Raw genomic sequence first — 22,911 nt, 5'->3', positions numbered from 1 at the left:
AGAACAAATCATCTCTGATTTAATATATACCCACACTATAAGCATAACTAACTTAATATGTATATATAATTAAGGTTTGGCTTTAGTTTCTTTTATTGTACTCTATGCTCTATGCCAAGTGAATCCTGGTATATACTTTACTTGCTAATAAATAGGCTTACATAAAAATTATTTGGGGCAGGGCTTGGCCAAGGTCAAGAATCTGGTCTATTGCAACGCTTTCTAACTTATCTGCTAGCCTCCAGATTTCCCTTACATATGCGAGTGCCCCAAGCATATGAGAGACTTCAAATGATATTTTCTCAATAAATAGTTTTCTTTTTCAAAAATGAATTGAGTAGGGACTTCCCTGGTGGTCCAGTGGTTAAGAATCTGCCTTCCAATGCAGGGGACGCAGGTTCAATCCCTGGTTGGAGAACTAAGATCCCACATACCTCAGGGCAACTAAACCTGTGCACCGCAACTACTGAGCACACAAGCCACAACTAGAGAGCCCACGTGCCACAACTACACAGCCCACACGCTCTGGAGCCTGTGCGCTGCAAGGAAAGATCCCTCATGCCGCAACTAAGACCTGACGCAGCCAAAAATAAGTAAATAAATAAATAAATATTTTTTAAAAATAGTGAATTGATTATGTTGCTCTTCTGATTCAAATCCCGCAGTGACGTTCCACTGCCTATTGAATAAAGTCTAAGTTCTTTAACATAACATATAACATATAATATCCTTCCCAGTGGGCCACAGGCAATCTTTCCAGTTATGTCCGATAAGTCCCCACCCATCCCCTCACCTTATCACCCACAAAGAATCACTCCTTCCCCTATGATCTCAGAGCTCTCCTTCTGTTACTGAATGCCTCACACTCCTTTGTAATTAGTTACTAAAATATTTGGTTCCCCAGCAGAATATGAGCTTATTTATCTTCTTCACTTTGCATGACTGAATTTTCTAATTTTTCTACAAAATTTTATACCAAAAGTTTTATATCAGCATTTTACTAAAAGTGTGACTTAATAAAAAAATATGTTGTAAACAAGCTTGTAATATTTTGGATGGACATAAAAAATCTTAGTGGGAGGAGGCATCAGGCTGCGGAAGAAGGAAGTATCTGTGGTGGATGTGATGTCCATGTTCAGATTTAATGTCTTTTCAGAGAGAGAAAAAAAAAAGCCTTTTTACCTTCAGGCAAAGGCAGAATAAGAGTATGATGTCATACAGCAGAAAACTGAAGTTCTGAAGACAGAAGAATTTCTTTTGCAGAATTAGAGCCATCCAATAGATGAAGATGAAGAAATGAAAACTTACAAGCTGGAATCATGGCTAGGGAAGTGGCAGAATTCCATTATCTTACTAAAATCTCCAGAAAAATCAATGTTTTTTGGTGGGAGGTAATGTTTCTTTCCCACTCTTGACCTGTCCATCTATGAAAAGGGAGTTCAGTCAAGCAATACCCCTTGACTTTCTCTACTCCTCTGCCTGGGAAAGGTGGGGTGTCTCATCTGATTGGGACATTTGGGAGGAATAAACTGGGTGTGCTCAACTCAGCTCCGGGCCTAATTTATTTTGCCCCTCTTGGGAGTAAACTTGCTTATAGTAAGCACAATTTCTTCTCTGTTACTCATGCCAAAAAATCCTTCCCAGCTGGAAAAGTTGTCCTGGTCCAATACCGCTATGACTATATTAGTAAGTCTAATTCCGAATGGAGTTAGGAGGCCCATTTGACTCTCGTGTAAAGATATATTCTCCAAGGTAGGCTTTATCAGTAAAAGAGGGGATATTTGGACTACCATCTGCCTCTGCTTTGTCTTATTGCTCAATTGTTCTGAACCCAGGTGGGAAAGAGGGGAGTGTAGTAACTATATTTTCTTATTTTCTGTGTTCTTTTTTTTTTAAGTTTTATTATGGAAAATTTCTAACATGTACTGAGAATAGCAATGAGAACTACCACACAGCTTCAACAGTCATCACTCATGGCCAATCTCGTTTCCTTTGTACCTCCCACTCTCCATTGTTCTGAAGCAAATTCTAGATATCACATTATTTCACCCCTAAACATGTAGGCACGCACCTCTAAAACAAAAGAATGGGAACCAAGATATTTGGTGTCTATGCCTAGCTCAGTGGGTGGCAGTCCTCTGTATCTTCATTTCTGCAATTTGTAAAATACAATTTATAGGTGGTTGCAATGAAATATTTAGTTTTTTAAGTAACCGCAATCAAAAAGGAGGGCTAAATCCTCACAAGGCTCCAGGAGGGAAGCTCACCCCATAAATCCAGGCTGGCAAAGCCCAAGGCACCACTCAGGAATAATTCCCCTCAAGGTGGGGATCCCAGGCACTGCCCATGGTCCCTGGCCATCTAGGGTGCAGGTCCTCATCCCGCCCCCTTTTTTCCGTATTCTTGATGCTCTGCCACCTGGGGCCTCACTGACTGGGGAGAGACTGCTCCTCTCAGGGCTAGCTAATTGTCCAATAGCTAACAAATCCCCTGAACCTTTCATATACAAACTGACCAATCCAGAACCCACATCCATCCTTCAACCACCTTCTTTATCAAACTCTCACACACCAAGTCAATATTCCTCTCCCCTAATCAACCCAGTGCCAGGTACTAGATAACTGGAGACAGTCCCTACATCCCACAGCCTGCTGAAATTATTCAGACTAGCCAATCCTAAGCATGCTTACTCTGCCTTGCCTTTACTGTGGAAACCACAATAAACGCTTTTGCCCACGCTTTCCCCTTGACCACCCCCAACTCCTGATTGATCCTGGTGCTTCCCTGTATGGCCCTATGTGGTGAAGTATGCCCCTCTTCTTGAAGACGGTAAGTAAAAACTGTCTTGTCAATGGCATCTGTCTCCTGATCTCCTGGTCTCACCATACCTGACTAATAATAAAACCTACATTTTAAAATGGGGAGCTGTTATTGGGCTCCTCCAAAGGCCCCAAAATATATCTTCAGGAGGTGGTACAAAATGTGTCTTTATAACACACTCATTGATATCATTTCCCCTTCTTTCTTGCCATATTTGTTTTTAAATCAGTAAGGTGGGAACAGAATTACCCAAAGAGCTAGGCCCTGATTAGCAACAATTTGCCCAGTTTTCATTTATTCTTGAGATTCTAACCACTGATTTCTAAAGAAAAATAACATATCCAATAGTTTATCAGTCAATCTGCATCTTAAGTGTAAAAAATTCTTAAGTGTTGTGAACACAAGAGAAATGTAATTCATGGTCCAAGCGTTCAAGAAGGTTATGGTACAGTGGGGAAGTAAAACTAGGAAATATTAAACAATTGAGATGATTTAGTGTTAAAGCAGTAGATTAAGTAAGGTATAATGGGAGTTAAGGAAAGGGAAGAACAGTTTGAAAGTAGCATGAGAGCTAGATTTTAAAGGGTAAACAACTTGAAGAGGCAAAGAGGTGGGAGTATTCTTTGCAAACCAATTCAAATTGGTTTAAGTCAAAATGGAAAAAATATATATTTATTGTTTCTTATTACCAAAGAGATCAGTCATATGTAGATCAAGAAGCTCAATTATATCATCAGGAATCTGTCAGTTGCTGTTTCTTGGCTTTGTCAAGCACTACTTTTTCTAAAAGTTCCTGCTGAAGGTTCAGGCAAGGCTCACATTGGGCCAGCTTGGGTCATGTGGTTTTTTGTTTTTTTGATAAAGTTATTTATTTATTTGTTTTTGGCTGAGTTGGGTCTTTGTTGCTGCGCGCGGGCTTTCTCTAGTTGCAGCGAGCTGGGGCTACTCTTTGTTGTGGTGCACAGGCTCATTGCAGTGGCTTCTCTTGTTGCGGAGCACAGGCTCTAGGTGTGCGGGCTTCAGTAGTTGTGGCTCACGGGCTCTAGAGCACAGGCTCAGTAGTTGTGGCACACAGGCTCAGTAGTTGTGGCTTGCAGGCTCTAGAGAGCAGGCTCCGTAGTTGTGGTGCACAGGCTTAGTTGCTCCGCGGCATGTGGGATCTTCCCGGACCAGGGCTCGAACCCATGTCCCCTGCATTAGCAGGCGGATTCTTAACCACTGCGCCACCAGGGAAGCCCTGGGTCATATGTTCTTTATTGAACTGATTGCTGTGACCAAGGGGTCATGGTCCTCTGATTAGCCGGGCTTGGGTCACATGTCCACCCTAGAGCTGGCTATGGAGTCAGCCACATGCAAACCTATGGACCAAAGGTAAGAGTTTGATGATTCCCAGAGGAAATTCTGAATGATGTTACCAAAAGGTAAGATCAATTCTGGACAGGAAAGTATAACAATCTTTGGCGTGGTGGGGGAATAACAGCATGAGCAAGGTGGAAAGGAAAGCAAAGACCAGTCTGACTATAATCCATATTAAGAAACAGAGGAAAATTTTGATAATTCAGGTGGTATAAAATTATTAGAACCTTTAAAAGTCAGACTGAAGAGACTGAATGACTCACTAAGCAGTGGAGATTCATTTTAGATTCTGAAGCAATATAGTGATATGGTAAAAACAGTATTACAGAACAATTAAGCAGACAAGAGCCAGTAGCTAAACTGTTGTCAGGAAGACCAGATGAGGAGATTGTTCAAATAATCCTGAAATGATAAAGATTTATGCTAGACAGTAATACTGAAGGGAAGAGATTAAGGTAAATCTAGATATTACTTTCCAAGGAAGAAAAGACTAAATTGAATACAGGGATGAAGCGAAGAATCAGAAGGGATGACAAAGGTTGTAGCTAGAGTTACAAAACTATTGCTAATAGAAATTTATAAGGAGAGTGGGTTTCCCTTTCTCCCAATGCCCCTGCCTGCTCTCTTAGCCTATAATTTCTTTCAGTAGCCTGGATATAAACTGCTAAGGGGTGTAAGTACTGAAGGATTATGGTACCTAACTCCACCATCATATGTGATTCCATATAAAAATATTAAATGGTAAAATAAGCATAAGAAGTCCAACGGTCATGATTTGTCAAATGACGTTTTTTTACAATCACAAAATTTTCTCATTAGAAATTTACTGGTGACCTAAATGGGAATGAAATCCAAAAAATGTGATATATGTATACATATAGCTGATTCACTTTGCTGTACAGTAGAAACCAACACAACATTGTAAAGCAACTATACTCCAATAAAAATTTTTAAAAATTAAATTAAAAATAAAAGAAATTTACTTATTGATACCCTAATTCACATTTAGTTTATATAATCCAGCACTACTTGTTAGTAATTATGTACTTATTTTCACCCTCAGGTTGAAAACACAAATTTTTAGACTAGTATTTTTTTTTTTTAAGCAAATTTTAACAGTGCCCTAATACAGCTGAAATACTTCCCCCCCACCAAAGGAAATGAAAACAGGGTATCGAAGAGATATCTGCATTCCCATGTTCATAGCATCATTATTCACAATTGCCAAGATATGCAAACAACCTAAGTGTCCTTCAACGGATGAATGGATAAAGAAGATGTGGTACACATATACATATAAATAAGAATTCTGAAATTCTTATTCATAACTGTCAGCTGTTTAAAAAATAAAAGCTTATTTATATAATCTTAGTAATTAGGACTATTCAGTTGGGGGTACTAATTATACATAGGCAGAGGGAAGAGGAAAGATGAAAAGTACATGAGGTAAAGCTCTCTCTTGATAGGGGATGGGACTCACATTAGCATTCAGGCAAAGAGATTCATCTTCCCTTCTAGCTTCCCTTCTCTGGTCACTAGATCAGAGGATGGATTCCTCGTTTTAGGAAGCTAGAGAGATTCAATGATTTGGTGGATAGAATACAGAGACTGTGAGAATTACCGAAGGAGTAAAGTCTAGAATGGAAAAAGAAAGCTGAGTAACAGCTCCTAATTTAAAAACTATTGATTACTGGATTGATGGAGCATGCAATTGGAGTCATACTTGAATGTCTTGTCACTAACCTTCCACTGCTACAAATTTGAGATATTTTCTCTAAGTAACTAATATTTAAATAATGAATAAAAATAAATTTAAATAACAATGAATATTTAATGAACACACATTCTGTGCCAGATTACTATGTTAAATGTAAAGCATTTGCATGGGTTAAAAATGTAATCTTCACAGCAAATTTATAAAGTAAATTGATCATTATCATTATCTCTATTTTATGAACAAGGTGACTAAGCCTCAACATAGATAATAACTTGCTTGAGGTCACAGAGCTAGATTTGATTCTGCTGTATGAGATGGACACCGAGCCCTGGTTTTCACTGCCACATTATACTCTTCTCCAAATAAATAATCTCTTAAATTTCTTATAGCTGGGTGACAATGGTCTGGCCTGAAAAACCAGGATTTTTATTGCTAAAGGAGGGGCAATGGGAAATTGAGAGGCTTTCTCTGCCACATTCAATAAATCAGCACAGTTTTTCCTCTACTGTTGGAACAGATTACTGTTTCTTCAGCTGAGCACCAGATGAAGTAACTGGCTTGCATTTAGGGGGTGTATTTTCTAAAGAGTGAACCACATTTAGCATTGTGGGATGCTCATACTATATGTGTATGTGAGGCACTAGTGGGAGATCTTATAAATTCATGTCTTATCCCATGGTACCTGCCAAACGTACATTCATTTTTCTGTCTTTCTGCCTCTCTTTCTCCCTTTCCTCCTTCCAGCTCTCCCTCTCTCCCTCTCTACTAAGCTTCTATAGTTAATTGGAATTTGTTGTAATAGCATATGATTTTTCTTCTGGTCTCTTTTTCTTTTTTTTAATATTTATTTATTTGGTTGCGCCGGGTCTTAGTTGTGGCACATGGGCTCCTTAGTTGCGCAGGCAGGCTCCTTAGTTGTGGCTCACCGGCTCCTTAGTTGTGGCATGCGAACTCTTAGTTGCAGCATGCATGTGGGAGCTAGTTCCCTGACCAGGGATCGAACCCCGGCCCCCTGCATTGGGAGCGTGCAGTCTTAACCACTGCACCACCAGGGAAGTCCCTCTGGTCTCTTTTTTATCTACCTTTTGAAATAATTTTTCATTTTGTAAAAGTTACAGGAGTGGTACAGAGAGTTTTCGTATTCTCTCCACCCAGCTTCCTCTCATGTTAACATCTTGCTTAATCATAGTACAATGATCAAAACTAAGAAGTTGGTATGGTAGCATTAACTACAGAATTTATATGAATTTAATCAGTTTTTCCACTTATGTCCTTCCACTGGTCCAGAATCCAATCCAGGATGTAGCATTGCATTTACTCATCATGCCTCCTTTGTCTTCTCCAGTTTGTCACAGCTCCTCAGTCTTTCTTTTCCTTTCATGATCTTGACACTTTGGAAAAGTACTGATCATTTGTTTTGTAAAATGGCCCTCAATTGGGCTTATCTCATGTTTAGATTGAGGCTCTGCATTGTTGGCAAGAATACCGCAGATGTGATGAGCCCTTCCCAGTGCACCATGTTGGGGAGTACATGATGTAAATGGCATGTTTTTAATCAAGGGAGTGGCCTGATAAAATCTACAATTTTGAAAGATAACTCTGACAGTGAGGTGCAGAGTAAACAGTAGTGAAGGAAGGTTGTTGTTAAGATACCAATTAAGAGACGGTTATAATAGACTAGGCAGGGTATGAAGGTAGTCTGAACAAAGGCTGTGGCTGTAGGGATGGGGGTGAAAGTCTGCATATGAGATTCCCAAAGTAAAACGAATAGGATCTGGGGATTTGTTTCCATGAGTGAAATGAGGTGAGAGAGGAACTGAGGATAATTACTAGGATATTAGGATATCAGGTAGATGGTTGACTCCATTATCAATTGGTGGCCAAGATCTTTGTAATTCAGATTCCCTAATAAGATTTTTTTTTTTTTTTTTTTTTGGTGTTACGCGGGCCTCTCACTGTTGTGGCCTCTCCCGTTGCGGAGCACAGGCTCTGGACGCGCAGGCTCAGCGGCCACGGCTCACGGGCCCAGCCGCTCTGCGGCATGTGGGATCTTCCCGGACCGGGGCACGAAGCCGTGTCCCCTGCATCGGCAGGCGGACTCTCAACCACTGCACCACCAGGGAAGCCCCCTAATAAGATTAAAAAAAAATAATAATATGCTGGTGTGTGGCTGCAATAAGAGGTTGTTTGCATGTTTGTGACAAAAAGATACAGAAAGAAGGAAAGAAAGAGATCTTCGGCCATTTATTTACTCCTGTTTCAGGTTTGGAAATTCAGCATCTTTGCTCTGTATCTATGAGTGAGAGAGAAGTCAGCATCTCAATCACAGCCCTCATTTTCACTGGGTAAAAGGGACTTTTCATACATACTTGACAAATATTTGTGGAATAGTGCATGAAAGAGTTAGTATGTCTGAGTCAGGGGCAAGGGAGACAACAGCATGTGATGGAAGACATTGCAAATTGTCTCATGGCCAGAAGTATTTCAAATAAACTGGCTCTGGTCTTAACCTGGAACAGTGAAGCCAAGATGGAAATTCAAGATGAAAGCAGTGAAGTTTAACCTTTCTTGCTCATTTCTATGTTAGAGACAGAAGAGAGGAAGAAACCTCTGATTTTCCTAATGTTGGAGAAACCTACCTGAGCTTCCACTGACCTAAAAGCTGACCTCACAGTGCATCATGGCGGGAAGAAGGGAGTTTAGCTGATTTGAAGCCAATGGATTATAATTGCATGTTAAACATTCATACTTTCCAATAAAACAGAGGTTTTTAACTGGGCTGCACATAAGGTTTTTAACCGGGCTGCACATAAGGTTTATCTGCAGAGCTTTAAAAAACTACAGATGCCCAAGACCCATCCCAAGTGATTCTGGTACGGAAGGCATATTATTCAGAATTTCTTTGACTGAAAGCAGCAAAAAAGCAACTCAAATCAGCCTCAGCCACAATTTGGAGTGAGTTGTGAATTATTATCTAATGCTGCATAACAAATTAACCAACTCAAACCTTAGCAGCTTAAAACACACCTTGTTCAGTTTCTGTTGATCAGGATTTGGGGGGTGGCCTGGCTGGGGGTTCTGCCTCAGGGTCTTTCACAAAGTTGAAATCAAGATGTCAACTGGGCTTCAGTCATCCAAAGGCTTGACTGGGGTTGGAGGATCCATGTGGCTCCGTTACATGGCTGGCAAACCATTTTGCCACACAGGTTTTTTGCACAGGGCTGCTTGAGTCGTCTCACAATTTATTGGCTGGTTTTCCCCGATCAAGCAATCCGAGAGAACAAGGCTGAAGCAGCTTGATACGATTTAATGGCTCGGATGAAGGTGTCTTTGAGTAGGAGGAGGGGGATCATCACAGGTGAGATGTCTATTGTCGCAAAGGCTGAGGACCATCCTAGAGCAAACATACCATATGTTCCAACACACCCATTCATTGTTTATAGGGTGAAAATGATTAAAATGAGTATCAAGGGAAGGCTTAAAGGGGAAAGTATAATAATTTTAAAAACCTCAAGGGTTATGACTCACCTCTAACTGTGGTAATAGACTTAGATCTATCTTAATAAGCCTTTAACATTTGCAGATCCCTTTAGAGTTTCTCGGATGATTTCATAACATCTTATTTGATCTTAAGAACAATGTTAGGTTTGTAGGCTGGTGTCAGGAGGATTGGGACTGAAAGACAGAGCTAATAATAGTGAACACCCACCAGATGCCAGGCATTTGACTAGATACTTCATATTCATAAACTTTTCAACCAAATGCCATGAGGTCAATATTAGTAATTTCAATTTTGAGGGAGGCTTAGCTCCCTTGGGCTCAGAGAAGTTAAATGACATGCCCATAGCCGAGCATTGGAGCCAGAAGGAGAACCCAGATTTTCCTTCTCACAGTCCTACATGCTTTTCACTTGGCTGCTTCCCTTTCCAGCATAACAACCACTGCTGCTACTTTCTCCACATGCTACATCCTTGACTTAACCTTCATCTTATAGTAGCATGGGACTCCCCAAAAGACAGAGGACTCAATAATTGCAGGCCGAGGGTGGTGGTGGTGTGATGAATTGAGAGATTGGGATTGACATATATACACTAATATGTATAAAATGGATAACTAATAAGAATCTGCTGTATAAAAAAATAAATAAAATAAAATTCAAAAATTCAAAAAAAAATAATTGCAGGCCCAGACTTATAGTACCCTAAGAATGTTGTTTTTTTGGTTTTGTTCTTCCTTGTTATTTTGGTGACCACTTCATTACAAGCCTATTGGAATGAAAAAAGAAAGGCAGAGAAAAAATATATTGAACAAGAAAAGATACCTAGTTTGCAGTTTATACTGAAAAAGTCCAATTCTCTAGGAATGTCTACCTTTGTTTGATTTTTATTAAAAATCTGTTTCCAAAGCAGACAACTTGAGTGGCCACAAATAACATCTCGGCATCTCCTTTTCCTTTGTTGTCAAGTTGGGTAATATTTCTTAAGGTTGGCCTAACTTTCATGGGTGTGGAAGGATAGATGGCACAAAAGATAAGATGTACTTTGTGTTCCTACATGTGTTTGAGTGAAATAAATGATTTTCAAGAGGTAAACATCATCCCTATTACTAACGGCCTCAAACTTCTAACTGTTCTTCTAACTTATAAATATGCAATTATACCTCCATGTTGTTTGTGGCTTACTAAAAGCAATGTGCAATAGTATTACCTGAGATAATCCAAAATAGATGTCAAGTCTCCCACCAAATAAATCTGCTATTTTTAGCAGCTGTAGGCAATATGTCCTCCATCCAATATTGTCAGGGTAATCACAGCACCTTTTCTGAGCTCTGTACAACCTTTGCTTCAGTAAGGACCACATCAAAACAGAGGTCTGGAGGTTCTCTCCTCTTACATACCCTATATATCCTGGCTTACAGGATACTCAGCCAGTCATATCTTCAATGAAGTCTTATCCCTTAACCCCCTCATTCCAGTCCTACCAGTCGGGTACTCAAGCATTCCTGTTATTATGGTAGAGTATAGTAGTTAATAGCATGAAACTGGAAATCAAATTTGGATTTGGCTCTGCCACTACTTGTATGGCCTTGAGCAAGTTATTTTACCTCTTTGTGCCTCAGTTTCTTCATCTGAAAAATAATACTATCTTCTAGTAGGATTTAATGAGTATTAAATGAGATAATATATGTAGGGAGTTTAGAATGATGCCAGGTATATGGTAAGCACTCTACAGGTGATAAGTATTTTTATTATTGCATGTATTTTTCATAAAGCTAGGTTACCTCCTAAAAATTTGAAGACTCAGGCAACTGATTGTTTAACCAGTGGGTCAAATAAACATTTATATGCTGCCTACTGTAGTTAGTATTATTGGACTAGACAGAGAAGACATGAAGATCAGCATAGACCTAAACAAAGTAGCTTTAAGTTGTTGATGTCATGAATCCCTGATGCCTTTCTGCCTTATTCTACCACATCCCCCGTTTTTAAAATAGGGAAAGGGACAAAAAGTGATTACCAGGGGAAGCAAGTTCCAACAGAGTCTCCTGCTGGGTCTTTTACAGGGTTGGGGGAGAAAGAGAGGGGCGGGGGAGAGAGAGAGAGAGAGAGAAGGTGCATAGCAACTTACTCACAAAGAAAGTTCAAGAAGTGTGTTGAACATGGAGTCTTGAGTTGAGTTGCTACAGATTCCAGGTCTCCTCTGTCAGCCTCTTATTTTGTTGACATCTGTGATATTATAATAAAGTGAGCACAGAATGGTCCAAAGTTAGAAGGCTACTCTGATTGGTTCTTGGATTTTTAACTATGAAGGCCTTTCATAGTGTATAAATGGGGTGGCCAAGAGCTGCAGAGGTATAGTTGCAAGCTAAGCACAATGACAACAGCAAGCCGAGTCCCAGAGTTTCAGGACTAGCCTCATAATACAAAGTAGCACGGTGATTCACTATTTGGGGTCATAAAGTCTTGGGTTCCAAACCTGGTTCCAACAAATGCTAGCAGTGTGACTCTGGGTAGTTACTTTATCTTTCAAAGACTCAGATTTATACAGTTGTTATGAGAATTAAATAAAGTAATGTATGTAAGGTACTGTCAAAACATACTTCCCAAAAAGTTAAAAACATGACTCTCATACAAATATAAAGTGAGCATGTGTCAAAGATTCATTTCACATGTTAATGAGAGAACTGACAAGATGGTTTAAAGAAAACTGGAGAGAGCAAAGTATTTACAGTGGCTAAAGAAAAAGGCTTGAAAAAGCTGGCTAATTTAGATACAAAACTGGTTAATGTGCAGGGCAATAAAACTGTAACTTTGGGGCTTGTCTTCTTTACCAGATAAATAATTTGCATCTCTAGTGAACAAATTTCATTTTCATCACAATCAGCAGTTGTTCTCAAGTGGGGGTAATTTCTCTTTCCAGGGGACATTTGGCAATGGCTGAAGACATTTTTGGTTGTTATAGCTGGGGGGTGAGGGTGTGTGTGAGTGCTGCTGGCATCTAGCAGGTAGAGAACAGGCATGGTCCTAAACATCCTTCAACGTACAGGACAGCCCTCTCCCCAGCAAAAAAGAATTTTCCAGCCCCCAATCCCAATAGTGCTGAGGTTGGGAAACACTGTGTATCAATTTCTACAAGTTAACATCTACTCTTATGAAATTTAAAATATCCTAATCAAGAGAAAATAGCGAGTCAAACAAAGATACACACTCCCAGAGAACTGGCTAAGGTGGGTTGGCTAGAAAATGCTTAGATAACTCTGAAAGGACATGCAGTAGCCCTTTTGCCTATTTCCCAGTTTTGGAAAGTTTTCTTGACAATACTTGACACCACACCTGAAACATGGTAGGTGTTCAATAAAGGTTAGTTATTTCTATAAATTTATAGGCCACTAGATAGAAGTCCAAATGCCCATACAGTAAAATAAATACCATACTTTTACAGAAGCATCGTCATTGTTGGAAATTATTTTCCTGCTGGATTTTTTCATCATGGTCACTTTGAAGTTTTAAGAAAGTCCTCCAATATAACTTTCAGACTTACAGATGATAGATCTATTAAAAGAGACAAGTCATGCTTAAAAAATTTCCTGAAAGCCTCATTCAAAAAACTAAGCCCCTCCTCCTGCATGAAAAACTTATTGTCAAATTGAGAATATCCAAGATATCCTTAGGAAATCCTTTAAAGTCTGCTATAGAAAGGATAGTAAGGTAAAGATCATGGGATTGCAGATCGTGGCCCTTTTTACTGGCCATAATGTGTATGTGTGTTTTTTGGGGTTTTTTTTTTTTTTTTTTTTTTGGTATGCGGGCCTTCCTCTGCTGCGGCCTCTCCCGCTGCAGAGCACAGGCTCCGGACGCGCAGGCTCAGCGGCCATGGCCCACGGGCCCAGCCGCTCCGCGGCATGTGGGATCCCCCCAGACCGGGGCGCGAACCCGGTTCCCCTGCATCGGCAGGCGGACGCGCAACCACTGCGCCACCAGGGAAGCCCCATTGGGGTTTTTTTGACATTTAAAAAATAGAAGCATAATTGACGTACAATAGTATATTAGACTCAGGTGTACAACATAGTGATTCAATATTTATATGCATTACAAAATGGTAACCACAATAAACCTAGTTACCGTCTGTCACTACAAATTTATTACAATATTATTGACTGTATTCCTTATGCCATACATTACAAAGGTAAAAAAAGAAAAAAAAGCAGCCACGCAATTGCCCAAATTTGTCTTGTATAAATCAGTTGAATAGTATATCCAGTGGTTGTATCTATCAGTCTGAGTCCAAAGGAAGAGGTTTTATTCCTCCCCCACCCCTTCCCCCCTTATTAATGACAGCCAGATCTTGTTGGAGAAGGCACTGCCATGGCTCACTGAATGTCAAGGAAGCAGCTGTGGTGAAATGCTGGCAAAACTTGCTGGAAATCTATCCCCTGGAATTTTGGGGAAATCCACCCTCTAGGGTGCCATGGAAAAGCTGTTACCCAGTAGATGTGTCACTGGACACTCTGCTACATTGCCAACCCACAGGAACCTAAAAGCAAAATCCTTTTCCTGCAGCGGCTCTCCAGTGCCCTCTATTGACAATGCTTAACATTGTTCTACTCGGCAAAGGAAAACTATTTAGAAGGCCCAGATTCATTTTCACAGAAAAAGCAAGAAGGGAGAATTTGGAGCTAAGAGTGAATAAAATCAATAACTGATGCAAGAGTTATTCTGTAATATTTTTAGGAGCTGACAATACTGATAATTTCAGTCTGGTAGTATCTGAATAACAGCCAGTTTGGGCCCTCCTGGGCCCACAAGGTGCTTATTTGCCCACTATAGAGCAGTAATTCCTCCTGGGCCCTGAGTAGGCAATATTGACATCACCTGGGAACTTGTTAGAGATGCAGATTCTAGCACCCTACCCTAAACTAACTGAACCAGAAACTCTGGGGTTGGGGACCCACAATCTCTGTTTTGATAAGCCCTGCAAAGGATTCTGGTGCATGCTAAGGTTTGAGAACCACTGTTATAACAGTAAGTTCTAGGAGCTTGCTGTGCAGGCACAAAGAGGAGAGTCAATAAGGATTTATTTGTATGAGTTTTAGTCTCAATTTATTTATTTATTTATTTTGGGGGGCTGCTTTGGGTCTTTGTTGCTGTGCGGGCTTTCTCTAGTTGCAGCGAGGGGGGGCTACTTGCTGTTGCGGTGCACGGGCTTCTCATTGCAGTGGCTTCTCTTTGCTGCAGAGCATGGGCTCTAGGCACGCGGGCTTCTGTAGTTGTGGCACATGGGCTTAGTTGCTCCGTGGCATGTGGGATCTTCCCGGACCAGGGCTTGAACCCGTGTCCCCTGCACTGGCAGGCAGATTCTTAACTACTGCGCCACCAGGGACGTCCTTAGTCTCAATTTTTGATCTTGAAGAAGACAACCTAACTTCTCTGGGATCTGGAAGCTAGCACGGAAAATAATATTTTAATCTCTACTTTTACATTGATGATGTGTTTCTGGACTCGTGGGCATGAATGCATCAGCTATGCTCACTTCGGTAAGAAATTCTATTTTTGATGTTCTCTATCTGCAGGTCATGCTACCTTGATGCGGGCCCCAAAGCTGCTATTGCAATTTTCATCTGTTTCTGTGTGTACACAGAAGAGTAGAGTAATGCCCATTCTACATTTTCCATACCCTTGCTTTTCCCTAGGTCTCCACCATGACTGCAGTTACTGGAAGAACAGCTAGAGCCACAAACCTAAGGTCAGCATAGCAGACAGTGGCATGGAGCTCACATTAGCTCACCACTGCTCCTTGCCCCTCAGATAACCTCATGAGTTGGCTTGCCTCCTTGACAAAGTTCCAATAGCCCAGAACAGAAAGCTTCATTTTCCCCTGACACAGCCTTTGCCTTTCCAATTTGCTCCCTTCGAAGGAAAGATGGTGAGATGTATGCTAGCAAGATATTTTTCTGCCTTTTTTTGCTTTAAAATGAAAAATATGTGTGTGCATGTTTGTGTGGTGTAGGGATTATGTCCTGGCCCTGGTCCTGCCAATAACTAGCTGCATGAGGTTGGGCAGGTCACCAACTCTGGCTCTAATTTCTACACATAAATATAGAGCATTAGACAAGCTGATACTGCTCCAACATTTTATGATTCTATGCACTACCACAAGCGTATCCTTAAAAGGTAACTTGGTGGGCTTGAATCTCACCCTTTACTGTAACAGTCTGTGCATGAGGCCCTCTTCTAAATTCCCTCCTCTGGGTTTAACATTAAGCACAATGAAACCTTCCTACAGAAAATTCATCCTAAAGGGACTGAGGTTATTTATACATAGAAAGTGAAGTCTTCAGCAGATTTGCTCCTTTTCAATAAATAAAGAGCATGAGTCTTTCTAAACAGATATCTATCCCATTAACTGCTTTGATAAGAGTAACTAAATGTGAAAGCACACACTGGAAGTGAAGCACTAGTATTCTTTATTTCAAATTCCTGATTTATTTCTCACTCATAGTAGTAAGCAAAAATGTTCACTTCTTCCCAAAATGATTTGAACGTTTACATTTTTAATGTTTGTTAAAGTTTTTCTTTTTTTCCTCCAGATAAAGAGTCTTTCTCTGACCTGTTTTCACATGCTGAAATGGGGGGAAATGACCGTCAAGTATGATGCTTCTCAGTCAACAATTGCCTTCTGTGGGGGATGGTATTTCAGAAATTCTTGGAAATAATAAAGTTTGAAAAGTCATATCTAGACTTTTACACTAAAAAAAAAAAAATCATCTTGTTTTGATAACACAAATTACATCTATCTAAGCTTGCTAAAATCAGAGCCAGGGAGGATAAGCAGAAAAAAGGTTGTGGTAATACTTGCTGTTGCTTACCTATTTTCTCCACCTTCCTTAGTAAAAGCTTTTTCTTCTCTGTGGCAACATCCCCAGACGATGAAACACAATGAGCTCAAACCTCTCGGAATGCCTCTTCCCAGCCTCTCTTGCAGTGAGAAGTGGCCATGGAGGCAGTTCTGGCTGTTGGGGTCACTGCTGGGTGACTCTGGGAAGGCCTGCGGCTGGCTGTGCGTCCTCTACCCAGCTTCCTGCCTTTATAGTTGACACTGTGCGGGGAGCTTCTGCTGCCTTCCTGTGACCTCCTGGGGTAGCTCCGCAGCCGAGGATGAAAGACCCTGGCTTTTCCATAACACTTTCAAGTTGCTAAATTTCAGAAAAACAGGTCTTCAGTATGTAATATTTGGGACTTACACTAAAAAGTTATTTATAGTTTATCTGAAATTCAAATTTAACTGTATGCCCTCTAATTTTCTTTTTGTTTTTTCCCCCCTAAATCTGACAACTCTAACCCTAACCCTAACTCTAACTCTAACCCATAATTCTTGGTTATGTAAAAATAAGAAACCCCAATAAGCTACTATTAGTCAAGTAACACGTTGCTTGCATGTGAACTCATTCCTGACATAGTAGTAATTTATAACAAGTACCCAACATTTATTGTGTTCATTATGTGCCAGACACTGTGCTAGTTAGCAGGGGTGTGTTTGTAATTAAGTCACAGAGGTATAGGTCCTGCCTTCAAGCAGCTTGCAGTCTAGCTGGAGAGACAGCCACTAAATGAGTGATTCTGTAAGCGGCAGTGTAACTACAATTGTGATTAACGCTTTGAAGGAAAAGCAGAACATTGAGAGTACCTATGAGGGCGGGACAAGGAGGAGGGAATCCTCTGAGAAGCAGCATCTTAGGGGTGAGCTGAAGGAGGAGTAGGAGTTAGCAGACTAATTGGAGGGAAGGGTTGTAGAAGTTTGCTCTAAGTATTGGGAGCAGCACATGAGCCCGCTGTGAAGCAGGAAGGGTCCTGGTAAGTTTGAGGAGAGGAGGTCCCAATGGCTGAACAGCAGTGGATCGAGTGACTGGAAATGAGGGTAGAGAGGCACTCAAAAGCTACATCAGGGAATGTCTTGGGGGCCATATTAAGGATTGTGGACTTTATCCTTACTCTCCACTAAACCCACACTAAGCACTGTTGATATCCCCTTCTTATAAAGAGGAAATATAGACTTTAAATGGTTAGATCAAAGACATACAGCTATTAAAAGGATGAACTGTAATTTGAGCCCAGATTTTTTTTTTTCAGTGTGTGTGATCAAAAAACCCCCTAGTCATCACTGAGTGTAAGCTAGTTACAAATTTCTAAGCTCTGATCAGATGAGTCTGTAGAGAATGTTTAAAGTTAATGTAAGAATACATTTTACATTTGTAAGGACTGAGAGGGTGTGAGCAATCTATCTATTATTAATAAATAACAAGTTGATCACTAATTTAAATTCCAGCAATGAATGAGCCCTCAAAAAAATTATACGATTATACAGATCTCCTGTTGGGTTTTTCAATGAAAGCTCCCCTGTATTACATATCACTGAAGTAACTGTAAATTATTTCTGCTATTTTAGACCAATGGTTTGACAAAAACAAAATAAAACATGCAAATAAAAAACCTTATTTGTAACAAAGTCTCAGCATAAGTGACACAAATGATTCAGTGGTTTCAGACATATAAAAAACAGTAACAGCAGCAACATGGACAAAACACAAAAAAGATACTGTTGCAAATTGTTGATTTATTCAATATGATTACCAATATGACTACTCCTGGTAATCCCATTATTTGCAGGAGGTGGGCATTGCTATGGGATGGTCACCAATATTTTTAAAAAATTAAAAATAGAAAAATATCAAGAGTACATTGTATGTGAGGTAAATATAATTCTTGATATGATACATGCAACACATATAGACACATACACACAAACACACACATCAATAGATTACATATATACTGGATTGTGATCTATATCTTATTCCTTACTCTGGGTCCCATTCAGAAGAGTTTGACAATCACTGGTCGAGAGAAACTGACTCACTCTTTGTGAGCTGTGCTGTATCTTGCACTTCCTGGAGTGAGAACAAAGTTAAGGTAAATTCCTGTCCATTGTCATGGATAACTACTTACTTCTCTATGTGTTAAGGAAACCAAATGTGATAGAAACAAATAAACAAAACAACAGGCTGGGGCTTCCCTGGTGGCACAGTGGTTGGGAGTCTGCCTGCCGATGCAGGGGACGCGGGTTCGTGCCCCGGTCTGGGAAGATTCCACATGCCGCGCGGAGGCGTGGGGCCCGTGAGCCATGCCCGCTGAGCCTGCGCGTCCGGAGCCTGTGCTCCACAACGGGAGAGGCCACAGCAGTGAGAGGCCCGTGTACCGCCAAAAAAAAAAAAAAAAAAAAAAAACAAACAAAAAAACAAACAAACAAAACAACAGGCTGTCATGTACCGAAGTACACATTGTATCTTGGTTAAGGTTCTTGCATAGATTCCTTTGAATTTCCTAATTCACTCCAGGAAGGATTCAGTGCATTCCAACTTTTACGCTGTCACTTGCAGACCTGGGGAATAATTATAAATAGAAAAGAAATTAATGGAGAATTCCAATTGTCAGTTTATTAAATCTTCACACTAACATCTAAGGATATTAAGATTACAGAGATTCTGGGGCAAGAAATGCTGGTTTTCTGTAAAGAACTAAATAGAGTCCAAGTCTCATTCATTTAATCCTTGTGTTAAATTTAAGCCTATTTTCAGCTATCAGATATCCAATATCATTTGCAATTGGCATAATAATCCTTGACTTCAAGGAATGAAATAATTTGAGAACTAGAAGAATAACACAAAAGGTGGCTGGTACAGTAGAATTCTTGTTTTGGAATGTTATCCTTGGTTTGAGGAAAGAAGTATTCTTACCTTCAATCTTTATTTTTTAAATATTTTTTATTTTTTTAAAGTAAAGAAGCCTTGCTGAATACTTAGTGACTTTGGCTTAGAAACTCAGTGATAAGCCTACTGCATTGTTATTACACATCTCATGCTGGAAAAGCACACCTATTTTAGGATACTATTTAATCTTTGAAGCATGTAAAATATAAAAATGATTATACTCTTTGACCAAGCAAGTGCTACTTCTGAAAAATTTTAATATAATTCAAGAAGAAAACCAGTAATTTGTGCAGATATTTTTACTGCATGCTATTTGCCAATGTAAAAAGCTTTCTAACAACACAAAATATCCAACAATTGGGGAATGGTTCAATAATTTTGTTAATTTGGATATTATACTATATAATTATACTACTATTACTTTATAAATGGAAACTATTTTAAATTCAATATAGAAAAATATTCCAAATTCATTTTATTAAATTTTTATTTTACAATGTTTGTTTCTTTGATTTGATATCTTTCTTCTGTAGTAAGATGTCACTGTCAGGTCTTATAATTTACTTTTACGAGCAAAACAGAACTCAGCCTTGAATCCTTCAACTGGGAGAACTATTTAGTTTTATTCAGTTTCATTACATAATGGACTCTATAAAGCTTATTAAATATTAAGTACTAATTTAAAAACAAAAGTAAGCATGACAATTAACTATGTAAACCATGTAACCATACAAAAGACTGATGTGAATAGCAAAAACATTGGATATGTACTTATCAAAATGTTAACAGTGATAATTGGTGGGAATATAGGTGATTATTTTCTCCCTAAAAGATTAAAATTTTTAAAAAAATTATGTTTTTATAATGAGATGAAAATAAACATTTTATTTAAAGGGAGTTTGAATGTTCCTGGTAGCTAGAGCTGCCTTGTCATAGGGAGAATAGGTAATGATTAAATTTTGCCTCAAAGTCTGGATTTAAATAAGGATTAAACATATAACTTTATAAACTTACTCTCCTGGGTTATTTGTTTCATTAATAATTAAATTCAATCTTTGTTGTTTGCCTTTCATTATTATTACTTAATCACAATTATGATTCTATATGCTTAGAGTAGAAAATTAGTTAAACACTTTATGAGATGCTATCAGAAGCTTGAGGTGTAGTCAACTGAAACATTTGAAAGGTCTCCTGGCTAGCTCAGACCCATACTGAGGGTTAAACCAGGCTATGCTGAGGATCCCTCCAAGCTGGCTTTGGCAGGCACTGTGGTTGGAAGAACTGGGAAATGTGATGGGTTATAAATAATGCAGTAACTTATTTACGCAACTGGAAAAAACGAACATAGATCTTGGAGGTAGGAAAAGCTGATCTTCTTTGGATTTTACCTCTTTTCTAACATTTTGCTATTATTTTTTTCTTTTTAAGCTTTATGCAATATCTTGAACACAAGCAAGATAGCCTTACAAAGGAATACTTCCTTACAAACCTCTAGGATGTAGGCAAGGAAAGAGGAGGGTGTCACACACATGGAAATGTACTTTGCTGTGGGCTTTCAGCCCTCATCAAAACATGCGAGCTATTCTTGGGCCTTAGACCAGATGGCACAAGCTGGCACTTGGTATGGAATTAGGTGCAATTTGCCTGAGCTACACGATCAAGGCTCCTTCATTTTTTTATAAATAAACAAATAAAATTATTTAGTTGCGGTGAGTGGGGGCTACTCTTCATTGTGGTGCGCGGGCTTCTCATTGCAATGGCTTCTCTTGTTGCACATCATGGGCCCTAGGCATGCGGGCTTCAGCAGTTGTGGCACGAGTGCTCTAGAGCGCAGGCTCAGTTGCGGCTCAGGGGCTTAGTTGCACCTCAGGGGCTCAATTGCGCCGCGGCATGTGGGATCTTCCCAGACCGGGGATCGAACCCATGACCCCTGTATTGGCAGGCGGATTCTTAACCACTGTGCCACCAGGAAAGTCCCAAGGCTCCTTTATTTTTATCAGCAGGTGGATCATAAGGGCAAACTTCAGCGTATGACTTGGTCATTAAAAGAAAATTGGACCCAAGCATTAGCCATTATTGAGACGATGGAAAGGTACAGGTGTCAAACTGCTGAAACACCCAATAAATATCTTATCAAGGTCAGCAAGGGAGCCAATAACCATCAGAGAAGTGGCTCTGGCTCAGGTGCTATCGTTTACAAAGGCTGAGCCCCTGTCTTCACCCTACACTCTGTATCCACTTATGCTGGTGCCTGAGCTTCATTATGGGAGGCCTATCAGAGTAACAGATGGCAGGGGTGAGCAGGCATACCTGAGCAGGCAAGGATTTTTTTTTTTTTAAACATCTTTATTGGAGTATAATTGCTTTACAATGGGTGTGTTAGTTTCTGCTTTATAACAAAGTGAATCAGCTCCTGGCAAGGATTTTAAGTTCCACTTAAAGGAAGAAATTTTAATATGGTCCTGAAATTTCTTTAAATAGGTTCATGCCTACATGAAGGGCTGATCCTGAAATTGGGAGTGTGTCAGGATCAATGAGCTGCCTGGCTGGGCTTAGACTGCTAGTCAGATAGGAATTTACTGAGGGCATAGGAAATCTAATTCTTATGGAGAGATTTTGAGATTTGGACTGGGGTATTTGTTTCTCACCAAAAGAGCATGTAATATTCTTCACTGCCAAAGTGACTCATACTGTCATCTCTTGAGCCAGCTGATGATTGCATTTTGTATGTTAGCCATGAAAACCCTTTTAGTTCAAACAGTTCCAATGAAACAGCTAGATCTATAGTTTTGTTTTCCCAGCACACTTTGTCATCCTTCTTCTTCTGGTTTCTACCTCCTGCCCTGCTTTCCCTTGGGGAATTTCTCCCCTGAAGTCAGGAGGTCTTAGGAGAGGTACTCAATTACAAGATGAGTACATGATCCCGTCCTAGCCAATCAGAATAAACCATCTCCCCAGGCATAGTGACTGGTTTAGCAAAAGTCATGTGACCCAAGCAGGACCAATCAAAATCTTTCCTGGGACTTTTCCGCTGGGCTAAAATGGAAAACTGCTTTAAAAAATGTTCAAAATAAAGAATTTTAAACATATGCAAAACTAGTGAGAATAATATATAGATCCCCTGTACTCAACACTCAGCTTCAACATTTATCAACTCATAGACAATCTTGAAAACGAATAAACTGTCTTTTTACTGGGGCTGTTGGATCTAGGAGGATGGTGCTGCCAAAAGACATCATACCTGTCAGTGGAGAGAGACTGACTTCAAAATATACCCAAAGAGAAAATGAAACTGAGGCAAAACCATGAGGACCCCATTTGAGCTCCTTAATACAGCTAAGCCTGAAGCCACTGCCACTCCTGTACTTTCTTTCTGCTTAAGCCAGATTTAGGAGGATTTCTATCACTTGCAAAATGTATTGTCTGATATGAAAACCTTGAAGAAACACTCAGTAAGTAATGATTAAAATCTTTTGTTTAGGGGCTTCCCTGGTGGCGCAGTGGTTGCGCGTCCGCCTGCCAATGCAGGGGGACCGGGTTCGCGCCCCGGTCTGGGAGGATCCCACATGCCGCGGAGCGGCTGGGCCCGTGAGCCATGGCCGTTGAGCCTGCGCGTCCGGAGCCTGTGCTCCGCAACGGGAGAGGCCACAACAGAGGGAGGCCCGCATACCATAAAAAAAAAAAAAAAAAAAAAAAAAACCTTTTGTTTATTTTGGGAAATAGAATTTATAAAAAATCTTTAGGAGGAATAAATG

At 40.0% G+C, this 22,911-nt stretch overlaps 1 protein-coding gene across 14 annotated transcripts in view; it reads right to left on the bottom strand.

The window, feature by feature from the left end:
- NMRK1 (nicotinamide riboside kinase 1) overlaps window positions 1-22,911 on the bottom strand; it is a 59,725-nt gene that overhangs the window by 5,998 nt on the left and 30,816 nt on the right. For 4 of the 14 annotated variants that reach the window (XR_008618220.1, XR_008618222.1, XR_008618217.1 and 1 more), the window contains 6 exons: window positions 18,717-18,828; window positions 18,252-18,337; window positions 16,259-16,585; window positions 12,827-12,944; window positions 11,521-11,618; window positions 8,921-9,287 (listed from right to left, as the gene is read on the bottom strand). Coding sequence is in view for 1 of the 14 variants with exons in the window: in XM_024126922.2 (XP_023982690.1) it covers window positions 18,809-18,828 (20 nt within the window). In the remaining 13 variants the exon portion in view is untranslated. Of the gene's footprint in view, window positions 1-3,640; window positions 4,179-7,859; window positions 8,187-8,920; window positions 9,288-9,421; window positions 9,569-11,520; window positions 11,619-12,821; window positions 12,945-15,931; window positions 16,586-18,251; window positions 18,338-18,572; window positions 18,829-22,911 lie in introns of those variants that run through there. The other 10 variants (XR_008618221.1, XR_003681234.2, XR_003681232.2 and 7 more) reach the window with 10 other exon arrangements.

Source organism: Physeter macrocephalus, chromosome 9 (assembly GCF_002837175.3).
Source record: "Physeter macrocephalus isolate SW-GA chromosome 9, ASM283717v5, whole genome shotgun sequence".
Classification (NCBI taxonomy): Eukaryota; Metazoa; Chordata; class Mammalia; order Artiodactyla; family Physeteridae; genus Physeter; species Physeter macrocephalus.
Note: the sequence above shows the minus strand (reverse complement) of the source record. Positions and strands in the feature narration are given on the sequence as shown.